Source organism: Bombina bombina, chromosome 9, assembly GCF_027579735.1.
Source record: "Bombina bombina isolate aBomBom1 chromosome 9, aBomBom1.pri, whole genome shotgun sequence".
NCBI classification, from domain to species: domain Eukaryota; kingdom Metazoa; phylum Chordata; class Amphibia; order Anura; family Bombinatoridae; genus Bombina; species Bombina bombina.
Window position 1 is genome coordinate 1894383 of NC_069507.1, and position 14056 is coordinate 1908438.

General features: G+C 39.3%; 1 protein-coding gene across 1 annotated transcript in view; it reads right to left on the bottom strand.

Annotated features, from left to right (window-relative positions):
* The window catches only part of HERC4 (HECT and RLD domain containing E3 ubiquitin protein ligase 4), a gene marked incomplete at its 5' end in the record, with an annotated part of 748563 nt that overhangs the window by 654339 nt on the left and 80168 nt on the right, over window positions 1-14056 (bottom strand). The window contains 4 exon segments of the mRNA XM_053691837.1: window positions 5966-6042; window positions 6044-6092; window positions 8736-8746; window positions 13272-13342. Of these exon segments, the coding sequence (XP_053547812.1) occupies window positions 5966-6042; window positions 6044-6092; window positions 8736-8746; window positions 13272-13342 (208 nt within the window).

The window sequence follows — 14056 nt, forward strand, 5'->3', positions numbered from 1 at the left end:
CTGACGTAGCATATATAACTAAAGAGGTTGCATGTGAAACCAAGCAAAAGGGAACGGCATCTGATGCCGCAATCATCTGACCTAGTAGTTCCATGCATAAGGCTAAAGTAGGATTGGTTGAAGACTGAAGTCTCACACATATTGTCTGTAACTTTGATCTCTTTTGATCTGTCAAAGAAAGCCTTATTGATAGAGGTCTGTAATGACTCCTAGAAAAGAGACTCTGGTTACAGAAGATATAGAACTCATTTGGAATGCTGCTTCTCCAACCATGAAAACAAAAAAAGGCATGTTGGTAAGAAATATTGCTAAACGTAAAGACAACATCAGTACAAAGATATCTCTAGGTATGGGAGGACACCAAAATACCTTGAGCTCGTATTACAGAAAGAATGCTTTACCAGAACTTTTGTAACAACATCCTTTTGCTAAACAAAAACTGTGCCTTTAATAATAAAAATAAAAAATAAAATATCTTTTGGCTCAGCAAACTGTACAAACCCCCCCCCTTTTTTTTTTTTTAACAGTGGCTTTGGAGAAGAAAAAGTCGTGTTCTGACTAGCCCCCAAAAAGTTACCGTAAAGTTGAGTATTAACTGACACTTTTAAAAATACAAAAAAAAATCACCTGGCCCACAGCTCTGCTGCCCGCGCCTACCTGCTCCCTATGATCCAGAGACCAAACAAGTACCCGAGCAGCAGAGTGTCTAAAACGCCGTTGTTCTAGCCCACGCGGTACAGACAAGCACCGGAGTCAAGTATCTGTCCGACTCCCAGGAAGACCCTGCACGGCTTCCCCAGCGCACGAAAGAGTGCCCCGCCCATCGTGGGTGTACCAAACGAAACTCCCAGGTGGCTCAGTACAGACAAAAATGGAACCGTCGGGGAGAAAAGTTGCACCTAACACAAGGTGTCTAACGTTAAAAGAAGCCAGTTCCCCATTCAAACAAAATAACTCCCAGTCTGCATGTGACAAAACCTTGCTGGGAGTAAACTAGAGCAGAGGTATTCCGGAGTGTAATACGTCAATAAAATCCCCAGCGACAGCCCAATCATAAGGGGGTTAGAATAGGTGTGCCTCTCTTACTAAAAAAAACCCAGATGAACATTATGGCCCCAATGAATAGGTCAAATAATGCCAGCAGGCCCTCCAGAACCGTATAAGGTCACAGACATAGGGTAGAAGAGCCAGCTCAGAGGAAAACAACAGCCCTTTCTTGAGTTACTAAGCGTCACAGAGAGAAAGCAGTAGACTGCACATACCTCAATGCTGAGGAACAGCATAACTTGTCCCACACTGCCAGATGTCCTTCTCCTCCAGGAATCTGTGGGAACAAACTGGGCCTTAGATAAAAACTGCTAAGACCATATTCAGTAGGGGCAGCACACAGTCTGGGAGGGCACAGAGGACATGTACTTGAACCTGTACAGATCCCATTGCTTAACCCTTATGTAAAATAGTATACACTGGCACCAGTTAAAAATAATAAACTCTTTGATTGAAGAATCTAAACTAACACCTCACTTTAACCTCTTCCTATCACTAACACAGGCAAAGCGAATGACTGGGGTGGGAGGGAAGGGAGGAGCTATATATACCTGCTCTGCTGTGGGTGCTCTTTGTCTCCTCCCTGCTGACCAGGAGGCGATATCCCATACGTAAGGATGAAATCCGTGGACTTGTCATATCTTGTAAAAGAAAACAGGCTTAAAAAACAAACAATAAAACCCCTAATAAAAGTACAGTCAGCCGTTACTAAAAACGGATCCTCACTGAGCCATCAATAAAAATAAATAACTCCTCTACATTAACAGTGCTGCAAAACTGCCATAAAAACCTGCACTCTGACAGGAATATAAAAAAAACATCGCCCTGCAGCGTTTCAGGCTGTATAAGTGGCCAAATTTTTCCCTGCTTACATAGAAAATAAATCTGGCGCTTACCTTAACATTTATCTGTCCGGAAGTAGGACAGCTCACCTGGTTTGAGAGGATGCCATCCCTCACATGGGACCTGTGGAAATACAGAAAGACTAAAACGTTACTCAGGCTATCTTAATAGGGCAAGCAAAATGTTTTGCAAAACGCAGTGAGGATTGTACCCCAAAAGCTCCAAATTGCTCAAAAGCCCCCAATGCCCTACTGAAGAGACTGACATGGGGATAAGGACTAGACCCTTTTGAAAGATCAGAGCAAACCTACTCTGATTTTAAAATAAAAAAAATCTTGATTGTAGATCAGGACACCAACACTTCACCTCCACCTGCACCGCAGGCAAAGAGAATGACTGGGAATTATGGTAAGGGAAGTGACATAGATAGCAGCTTTGCTGTAGTGCTCTTTGCCTCCTCCTGCTGGCCAGGAGTGATATTCCCACTAGTAATTGATGATTCTGTGGACTCACCATATCTTAGGAAAGAAAATGGTTTATTAAAATCACATTAAAAAACATTAAGCAGTGGGTAAAGGGGGCATAGACAAAAGATTGGTAATGCCTGTTTAGAAAAGCAAATTGAAAAATTTTGTATGATCCCTGTGAATAGGGATATGCAAATAGGAAATGTGACAAACCCTACTATCAGCTGGGCTTCTGGTGGGTGTTGGTGGGCTAGTCTCCTGCCCACTGACTATGGACCCTGGAACTTGAGGGGATTCTGTGTTTTGGGATGTGGGGTGTCCACGGGACATTTTGGAGTACTTTTACTCTGGATTCAGGTTTAACGCGCCATTTCCCAGAGACTCTGAGAACTGGGAGAGCCATAATACAGAGTTTGGGTTCCTGTGTTTTGTTAGGGTATAAGGTGAAAGACAAAAACGGCATTGGCCTGCTCCAACCCCCCCGACTCAGAGCAGGAGATTCCAATCAGCACAGAAATTCTAATGCTGAGGCCTCCTGCTATATTATGTGTCTGCATATCCAGTCTAGATGTGAAGTGTCTTTCTGTCATTGTGTGAGCCATCCATTGTCCTTTTTGTAAGTCAGGATGTGATTAGAGTCTTGCTTAAATAACCATTGTCCATTGTATAATATTTGTTTCTATTGTGGTTATACCTCCTTGTTTGAAATGTATTAAAATGTGTGTGAACCTTCCAATAAAGTGTTATTCTTTGGGATTTGCCTCAACCTGAGTCTGTCTCTTGGTTTGAAGTAAAGGGCTGGAGTCCGCTTTATGTCTGGCTGGAGGGGTTTGGGAGGGCAGGAGGCACATTTTGGCAGAAGTACCCAGTTGGGGTACCAGGCGGACCGTCACAGTATGGTCTCGTCCCTGCACTGAAGGAATATTGTGTGAATTGTCACCATTTTAAAAGTTGGAACTTTCAGAAACTTGTTTTGAGATCCAAGAGACCTCAAAGTCCCTTGTTTCTTTGGAAGAAGAAGAGGACTATTCCAAAGGTTACAGCAGCTATCTCCACTATGGCTAGACAGACTAACCATTCCTTTAGAGGACAGTACTTCTCTTAAGGATCTGATGCACATTAAAACAACTTTCCTCTGAGATCCTTACAGGCAGGCAAGCTATATGTTTTGTCCAGATGTTAGTGAAGCTAGAGTATCTGCCAGCAACTTGCAGTCTGGTGGTTGTGACAACATCTGACCCTTATTTCCCAAGAAGCTTCCCTGTATGAAAGCCTGTAAGTCTTTTTTCTTTGGGACAATTAAAGGTTTTGACTAGAACCCCTGATTCTGTTCCTCTAAGGGGGACCGGAGTAATCGCTCCCATTGCTTCTAGGACTGGTACACATGTGAAGAAGAGTGCTGGCCTTTAACAGATCTTTTGGGATATGAGACAGGCAGGAACCTTCCTCAAGGTGGGCAGAACCAAAAGCATATGGGGTACCCTTGGGAAAAATATGTAAGTGCCCATGTCTCCAAGTTTCAGAGGGTAAAAGGAACAGGCTTTTGAATTTGGCAGAGGGAACAAAAGGAATGACTGGTTTCTTCAATTCCTTTCTAATTAGCTCTGATAAACATATCAGGAACCAGAAAAGTAGATGACTTCTTTGTGGCTGCCTTAAAAAGATTTGTCAATCTATTTTCCAGATTTTTTTGTCTGTAGGTGGAGGTCCTCAATCTATAAAACTTGCCACAATAGAGCATGCATGTGTTCCAATTTAAAATTAAAGTACACATCTTATGCTACTTAGTCAGAAGGGGGGGTCCTGGGTTTCTGATAATTGGTCCTATGCTGAGAAGTAGCATTATGTTTCATTTGCACTCCTGGAAGATACAGGGGTACCTAGGTGGTCTCTCACTCAGGGATGTCCCAGATGAGCCCAGGCCCTTGCATGCATTGTGTTTAACATGTGGAGGCATGACAGCCATTAGTTGTGAAACTGCAGTGTCTTAGGCAGGAGGCAGATACACAGAACTGTCCTGGAGGGTACTCTGCTGCATGACCATATCTAGCATTTTGTCATAGACTCAGCACATGAGTAACAAACACTATGAGTAAAGGTGTTAAATTGTCAGATAACCCCTCTAAAGGAACAGCTTTATTTCCTAAGACAGTTTGCTCCATAATGACTTTAAAGAGGGACAGTCTACTCCAGAATTGTTATTGTTTAAAAAGATAGATAATCCCTTTCTAAACCCATTCCCCAGGTGTTTGCATAACCAACACTTTTATATTAATACCCGTATTACCTTTGCGATTACTGTATCTAAGTCTCTGCAGACTGTCCCTTTATCTCATTCTTTTGACAGACTTGCATTTTAGCCAATCAGTGCTGACTAATAAATAACTCCACAGGAGTGAGCATAATGTTATATTATATGGCACACATGAACTAGTGCTGTCTACTGTGAAAAACTGTCAAAATGCACTGAGATAAGAGGTGGCCTTCAACAACTTAGAAATTAGCATATGAGCCTACCTAGGTTTAGCTTTCAACAAAGAATACCAAGAGAACAAAGCACACGTGAAAGTTGTTTAAAATGACATGCCCTATCTGAATCATGAAAGTTTAATTTTGACTAGACTGTCCCTTTAAATAGTAAGGATATGCAAATACATAAAATTAGATAGCAGCACAGAAATACACAAAGGGTTAACCCCTAGAGAAAACATGCAAATGTTAGAAACAATTAGGTACTGTATTTTAAAATGGAAAATGTGTTTTAAATATATAAAGTGTAAGAGTTACAGTAATTGCATACTATTACTTTAAACAGGTAAGTAATGTTACTGAAATTGCCATTTTAAGCAGAATTTAATTAAGACCAGCAAATATGTGCTTAAAATAATAAAATTTGCACAAGCTTTTCCTGAGAGTTCCTTCCCCGCTTAAGAACATGCACTGCAGTTAAATGTAACCGGTATATGCACACAATGACAGTAGCCCGATTTTTAAACAATTTCCTTTAAAAATGTACCAACAGTGCCTAAAATGTTCTGTAGTGTTATATGGAATATGTAAAACAAGTGTCCATGATCATGTTACAGCCTGTGGCTATATAGGTGCATGGTACGTGTCAGCACCTTCGTCTACCATGCTCGCCTTAGCTACACAAGGCTGAGCATCCGAGTCAGGCAAGGATATGCAAGGTAGACCAGGGGATTATCAGGCTTGCACACTTCCACTTAGGAGGCTGATAGCATCTCCGCACTGGGAGAATTTTATTGCCTCGCTGCACTCTCGTCTACCCCTCTGCCCTGTTTGTAGGTTCTCTGAGGTGGATAATGGGGTAACATTGGTTAAAGAACCCCTTTCAAACGAAATGTATATCAGCACTTTAAGTTTTACCATCACACATTGCTGGAGACCAAAACACTGTAATGGGTTAAGTGGGAGGAATGTGGGGTCTTTTGCCTCCTCCTATAGGATTCAATTTTTAATCTCACATGTGATGGCTCATGGACTCTTCCCCATCTTATGAACATATTTTTATATTCTTTTTGTCCAAGCAACACCGCCCCCATGCAACCATTCTTTATATCCCTTTAAAAAAAAGAACGAAATCTCACTTAACAATCTCAAAAGGAAGTCTTCCCGACGAGAAACTCAACCATCTCTGAATGAGCGCCTCATTTACTGTGCAAATTCTGTCTAGAATGGTTACATATTCTGAAGTCTTCAGGAGGGGAAGCAGTTCTAGAAATGAGAAATGTAATTATGGGTTTGTTTACAAAAGCAAGATAAGCATTCATCATACATTCCTATATAACACCAGTCATGTTTAATGCTACACATTTATGTGTTTCGGCTTATAATAGATCTCATTTATATTGTTTAACAAAAAAAAACTGCATTAAAGGGCCAAAAACTTCCAGGCTTTACTAGAGAAAAATCATAATTTATTCTTACCTGATAAATTTCTTTTGGTGGTGCTGAGAGTCCATGACTTAATTCTTTACATTTGATAATTACATCACCTGGCCACCAGGAGGAGGCAAAGAACCCACACCAAAGCTTTAGTATCCCTTCCATTTCCACCTCTATCCCAGGTATTTTAAAAAAACTGGAATAAAGTAAGGAGAAATGAGGAAAAGGAAAGGAAAGATGGAGTAAAGAGGTGCAAACCAAAAATGTTGTCAAAACAATTAACAATTTAACTGTAACAATAACAAACTTAGTGGGTTCATGGACTATCACAAACGAGAAAGAAAGAAAGTGTATCAGTTAAGAATAAATGAGGATTTCTTGCTAATGGTTGTGAGAGTCCATAACTAAATTCTTTACACTTGTGAACCAATACCCACTCACATAAAAAAATAGGTAGGTTAAACACAGTAGGCCCCTAATTACCTCCTATGGAGGTGGTTAAGTAAGTTTGTGCTAAGATTTCTACGTTGACAAGCGCTTCTCAGCATTGTTGAAGCCCGATTCCTCTGAGTACAGTGAATGTCAGAGGGATGTGAAGAGAGTTATTGCCTATTTGAATGCAATGGTTTTCCTCTAGGGGATCTATTTTCATAGGTTCTCTGTTATCGTTTGTAGAGATTCATCTCCTACCTCCCTTTTCACATCGACGATATACTCTTATATACCATTACCTCTACTGATAACTGTTTCAGTACTGTTTGGCTATCTGCTATATGTGATGGGTGTCTTTTGGTAAGTATGTTTTTATTACTTAAGGCACCCCAGCTATGTTTGGCACTTTATGTATTTATAGTAAAGTTCTAAATATATGTATTGTACTTACATTTGCCATGAGTTAGGTTCATGTATTTCCTTCTGCAGACTGTCCGTTTCATATTTGGGGAAAATAAACATTTTAAGAAATATTTTTCTTACCTGGGGTTTAGTCTTTTTTCTAATTAGACTACTTTTTCTTGCAAATTGCGGGCGATATTAGCCCGCGGGTGCGCAAATGCTAGACTTTATTGCGTCATTTTTGGCGGCGAGAATTTTTTTGGCGTGAAGAAGTACGTCCGTGACGCAACTTAGTCATTTCCGGCGTCGTAGTTGACGCCTAAGCCTTACACACCGTTGCGTCATTAGTGACGCGAGTGTGTCATTTTCGGTTAATGTTGGCGCCAAAAAAAATTTCAGTTACGTTGTGCGTCATACTTTGCGCCAAATTTTTTCATTAATTTAATACCCCATTGATGTTTGCCTCTTGCCTTTTTCTATGTCAGAGGGCTATGTTATTTGCATTTTTTCCCATTCCTGAAACTGTCATATAAGGAAATTGATCATTTTGCTTTATTATGTTGTTTTTTTCTTTACATTTTGATTGTAAATTTGATCCTGCCTCAGAAGTATCTGTTGGAACTTTGCTGCCTGACATCGGGTTCTACCAAAGCTAAGTGTATTTGTTGTAAGATTGTGGAAATTATATCTCCGAATATCATTTGTAATAGTTGTCATGATAGACTTTTACATGCAGATAGTGTGGTCCATCAGTAATAGTACATTGCCAGTTGCAGTTCCTTCAACTTCTAACGTACATGATGAACCTATGAATTTTAAAAAAATTGTTACTGATTCTATTCAGAAGGCTTTGGTCTGCATTTCCACCTTCTAATAAACGGTAAAAGGGTCTTTTAAAACTTCTCACTCAGTTGATGAAATTTCAAATGACCGACAACATAATAGTTTATCCTCCTCTGATAAGGATCTATCTGATACAGAAGATCCTCCCTCAGATATTGACACTGACAAATCTACTTATTTATTTAAAATAGAGTACAGGTGGCCCTCGTTTTACAACGGTTCAATTTACACCGTTTCAGAATAACAACCTTTTTTTCCAGTCATGTGACTGCTATTGAAAAACATTGAGAAGCAGTGCATTTATTAAAATAGCCAGTAGGTGGAGCTGTCCGCTTGTGTTGCAGCAAAGCCAAGCAATCTGAAATTAATCAGTTTTACCAGACCTGAGCTATCGAGCAGATTTCAAAGGAACAAGATCTTCCTGTCTATAAATCAGTCCAGATTGGAATGCATAGAAAGAACTGTTTTCAGAAAATGCAAGTGAAGTCTGTGGTTGTGTGATTATTTTATTAGGTTTATAATGCTGTTTAGCAAATGTTTTTGTTCATTTAACTTAGTTTAATTATATATTCTGTGTTGTGTGATTATTTTATTAGGTTTATAATGCTGTTTAGCATTTAAAGTCTTCATGTCAAAGCTTTAAAAATAATGTATTGGGGGCGTTACTTATGACAATTTTGAGAGGGGCCTGGACCTCTCTCACTTCCCATTGACTTACATTATAAACTGGGTTTCAATTTACAACAGTTTCGATTTACAACCATGTCCTACTGGAAACTTAACCCCGGCGTAAACTGAGGACTACCCTGTATATGTGTCTTTATTAAAAGAAGTGTTAATTACTTTTGGATATTGAGGGAAACCAGTCCTCTTGACATTAAGTCTAATAAAAGTTTAAATGCTGTTTTTAAACCTCCTGTGGTTACTCCAGGGGTTTTTCCTATTCCCTGCGGCTATTTCTGTTATGATTTCCTAAGGAATAGAATAAGCTGGGTACTTCTTTTATTCTTCAAGGTTTAAAAAATTGTATCCTTTACCAGCAAATTCTATAGAGTCTTGGGAAAAAGTCCCCAAAGTTGATGGGGCTATTTCTACTCTTGCTAAACGTACCACTATTCCTATGGAAGATAGTACTTCCTTTAAGGGATCCTTTAGATAGGAAGCATGAATCTTATCTAAGGAAAGCCTATTTATAGTCAGGTCATCTTCTCAACCTGCAATTTTCTTTGGCTGATGTTGCGGCTGCATCAACTTTCTGGGTTGGAGAATTTAGCGCAACAAGAATTGGATTCTGACATATCTAGCATTATTCGCTTACTGCAATATGATAATCATTTTATTTGTGATGCAATTTTTGATATTATCAAGAATTGATGTTAGATCCATGTCTTTAGCTATTTTAGCTAGAAGAGCTTTGTGGCTTAAATCTTGGGAATGCTGATATGACATCTAAATCTAGATTTACAATCTCTTTCTTTCCAAGGTAATAATTTATTTGGTTCTCAGTTGGATTCTATTATTTCAACTGTTTCTGGGGGAAAGGGAGTTTTCCTGCCTCAGGATAAAAAACCTAAGGGTAAATCTAATCCTTCCCCCAAGGAATCTGCTTCCAATTGGAAGCCTTCCTCAAATTGGAATAAATCCAAGCCATTTAAGAAACCAAAGTCAGCCCCTAAGTCCCGCATGAAGGTGCGGCCCTCATTCCAGCTCAGCTGGTAGGGGGCAGATTAAGGTTTTTCAAGGATATTTGGATACATTCTGTCCAAAATCAATGGATTCAGAGCATTGTCTCTCAAGGTATCGAATAGGATTCAGAGTAAGACCTCCTGTGAGAAGATTTTTTGTCTCACGTATCCCAGCAAATCCAGTAAAAGCTCAGGCTTCCTGAAGTGTGTTTCAGACCTGGAGTCTTCAGGGGTAATCATGCCAGTTCCTTTTCAGGAACAAGGTCTGGGGTTTTAATTCAAATCTATTCATTGTCCCAAAGAAGGAAAATTCATTCAGACCAGTTCTGGATCTGAAATTTTTTTAATCGTTATGTAAGAGTACCAACTTTCAAGATGGTGACTATAAGGACTATTCTGCCTTTTGTTCAGCAAGGACATTATATGGTCTACAATAGACTTGCAGATGCAATACCTTCATATTCTGATTCATCCAGAACATTATCAGTTCCTGAGATTCTCTTTTCTAGACAAGCATTACAATTTGTTGCTCTTCCATTTTGGCCTAGCAACAGCTCCAAGAATTTTTTCAAAGGTTCTAGGTGCCCAACTCTCTGTAATCAGAGAGGCAGGGTATTGCGGTGTTTTCCTTTATTTGGATGATATCTTGGTACTAGCTCAGTCTTTACGTTCTGCAGATCTCACACAAATCAACTAGTGTTGTTTCTTCAAAAACATGGTTGGAGGATCAATTTACCAAAAAGTTTCTTGATTCCTCAGACAAGGGTCACCTTTTTAAGTTTCCAGATAGATTCAGTGTCCATGGACTCTGTCCTCTAACAGACAAGAGACGTTTGAAAATTGGTTGCAGCCTGTCGGCACCTTCAGTCTCAGTCATTCCCTTCAGTGGCTATGTGCATGGAAGTTTTAGGCCTCATGACTGCAGCATCGGACGCGATTCCTTTTGCTCTTTTTCACATGAGACCTCTTCAGCTTTGTATGTTTAATCAATGGTGCAGGGATTATACAAAGATATCACAGTTAATATTCTTAAATCCCAATGTTCGACACTCTCTGACGTGGTGGTTAAATCACCAGCATTTAGTTCAAGGGCTTCTTTTGTTCGGCCAACCTGGACTGTGATCACTACAGACGCAAGTCTTTCAGGTTGGGGAGCTGTTTGGGGATCTCTGACAGCACAAGGGGTTTGGAAATCTCAAGAGGGCGAGATTACCAATCAATATTTTATTACTCCGTGCAATTCTCAGAGCTCTTCAGTTTTGGCCTCTGTTGAAGAGAGAACCGTTCATTTGCTTTCAGACAGACAATATCACAACTGTGGCATATGTCAATCATCAGGGTGGGACTCACAGTCCCCAAGCTATGAAAGAAGTATCTCGGATACTTGCTTGGGCGGAATCCAGCTACTGTCTAATCTCTGCGGTGCATATCCCAGTGTAGACAATTGGAGGCGGATTATCGCAGCCGTCAGACTTTACATCCAGGGGAGTGGTGTCTCCATCCAGATGTGTTTTCTCAGATTATTCAGATGTGGGGTCTTCCAGAGATAGATCTCATGGCCTCTCATCTAAACAAGAAACTTCCCAGATACCTGTCCAGGTCCCAGGGATGTTCAGGCGGAAGCAGAGGATGCGCTGGCACTTCCTTGGTGTTATCCTGCTTACATTTTCCCGCCTCTAGTTGTTCTTCCAAGAGTGATCTCCAAAATCATCATGGAACAATCATTTGTGTTGCTGGTGGCTCCAGCATGGCCACACAGGTTTTGGTATGCAGATCTTGTTCGGATGTCCAGTTGCCAACCTTGGCCACTTCCGTTAAGGCCGGACCTACTGTCTCAAGGTCCGTTTTTTTCCATCAGGATCTCAAATCATTAAATTTGAAGGTATGGAAATTAAATTGAACACTTAGTACTAAGTCATAGAGGTTTCTCTGACTCAGATTTACGAGCCTGTAACATAGTATTAATCACTGTTTCTAGAAAGATTTGATTATCGAGTTTGGAAGACCTACATTTCATGGTGTTCTTCTCATAAATTCTCTTGCATTCTTTTAGAATCCCTAGAATTTTACGTTTTTTTTCAGGATGGTTTGGATAAGGGTTTGTCTGCAAGTTCCTTGAAGGGACAAATTGCTGCTCTGTTTTATTTCACAGAAAGATTGCTATACTTCCTGATATTCACCGTTTTGTACAGGCTTTAGTTCGTAATTAAACCCATCATTAAATCAATTTCTCCTCCTTGGAGTCTTAATTTGGTTTTGAAGGCATTGCAGTCTCCTCCATTTGAGCCTATGCATTCTTTGGATATTAAACTACTTTCTTGGAAAGTGTTGTTCCTTTTGGCTATCTCTTCTTCTAGAAGAGTTTTCTGAGCTATCTGCTCTTTCTTGTGAGTCTCCTTTTCTGATTTTTCCTCAGGATAAGGCAGTTTTGCGGACTTCGTTTAAATTTTTACCTAAGATTGTGAATTCTAACAACATTAGTAGAGAAATTGTTGTCCCTTCCTTGTGTCCTAATCCTAAGAATTCTTTGGAAAGATCCTTACATTCTTTGGATGTTGTAAGAGCTTTGAAATATTATATTGAAGCTACTAAAGATTTCAGGAAGACTTCCAGTCTATTTGTTTTATTTCTGGTCCTAGAAAAGGTCAGAAGGTTTCTGCTATTTCCTTGGCTTCTTGGTTAAAGCTTTTGATTCATCAAGCTTATTTGAGTCGGGTAAGACCCGCCTCAGAGAATTACAGCTCATTCTACTAGATCAGTCTCCACTTCGTGGGCTTTTAAGAATGAAGCTTCAGTTGATCAGATTTGCTAGGCACCAACTTGGTCCTCTTTGCATACATTTACTAAATTCTACCGTTTTTATGTACTTGCTTCTTCAGAAGCAGTTTTTGGTAGAAAAGTTATTCAGGCAGCTGTTTCAGTTTGATTCTTCTGCTGATGTTTTAAGTTTTTCTTGTCATTTTTAAGATTAAACTTATATTTTGGGTTGGTGATTAATTTTTCAGCGGGAAAATGGCTGTTTTTATTTGTATCCCTCCTTCTCTAGTGACTCTTGCGTGGAGTTCCACATCTTGGGTATTGCTATCCCATACGTCACTAGCTCATGGACTCTTGCCAATTACATGAAAGAAACAATTTATGTAAGAACTTACCTGATAAATTCATTTATTTCATATTGGCAAGAGTCCATGAGGCCCACCCTTTTTATGGTGGTTATGATTTTTTGTATAAAGCACAATTATTTCCAAATTCCTTTGTTGATGCTTTTTACTCCTTTCTTTATCACCCCACTACTTGGCTATTCATTAAACTGAATTGTGGGTGTGGTGAGGGTTGCATTTATAGGCATTTTGAGGTTTGGGAAACTTGTGCCCTCCTGGTAGGATGTATATCCCATACGTCACTAGGTCATGGACTCTTGCCAATATGAAAGAAATGAATTTATCAGGTAAGTTCTTACATAAATTATGTTTTTCTTAGCTTATTATTAATTTAGGGTAGTGGATATTATATGATGAATGTAAAATAAATCTGGTTTAGCCCAAAGAGGATGATAAGAATAATAATTTCACTGGATATTATTATTATTATCATACATTCTGGATAACGAAAGTGTTTTTAAAGTTAAGGGTTTATTTACCTGTACATTAAAGTAATGTGCAAAACTCTGGTCCCCACCAGCAAATATTTTCTTCACACAGTAGCACTCTTCAGCATCTGAAACAAATACAATATATAATCGTCTATCATGGGTTTTTCAGGCACTACTCCTAAATGCATGGGCATGTGTGTTTGGTAATAAACAAGGAACATAGTAAATATATCATGAAAGCTTAAAAAATGTATTACTGAAAATCGGGTCATGAGATAAGTGTTATGCTGACTTGGATTTTGTTATCATTGGAAAATCAAATAAAAATGTTGTTAAAACTATAAAACTTGAAACAAAAATCAGACAAATCAGAAGTATTTAATCAATATCCATAAATACAAATGACAATGTGAAAAAACAAAACAAAATAGAACATCTATGCCAAGGGATAAATCAATTTCTGTTCTTTGGCAGAACTTGTGCCCCTTTTGTCCCTAGCATGGTGTCCCCTGAAATTAGATAGAAACTTCCCAGAAGTCTTCTGGCCCTGCTGCTCAGGAGTGAAAAATAACTTAAAACTGATAGAAGAGGTGAAGTATGCAGATACACATGAGATACGGGTAAGACAGAACTTTAGTGAAAAAAGAACAATATTATGAGCTTGATTCCCACACAGTTTCACAAAACTAAGATCAAAAGGTGAGCACTATCCAAACGGGGAGCGTGCACCCAGTAGCGTGTAACGGAATTTCGAACAGCGCAAGAAAAATGCGTGCACTTGTTCACAAACGGAGAGATGTAATGAAAAATAGCACACTACATGCCTCACATTTTTATTT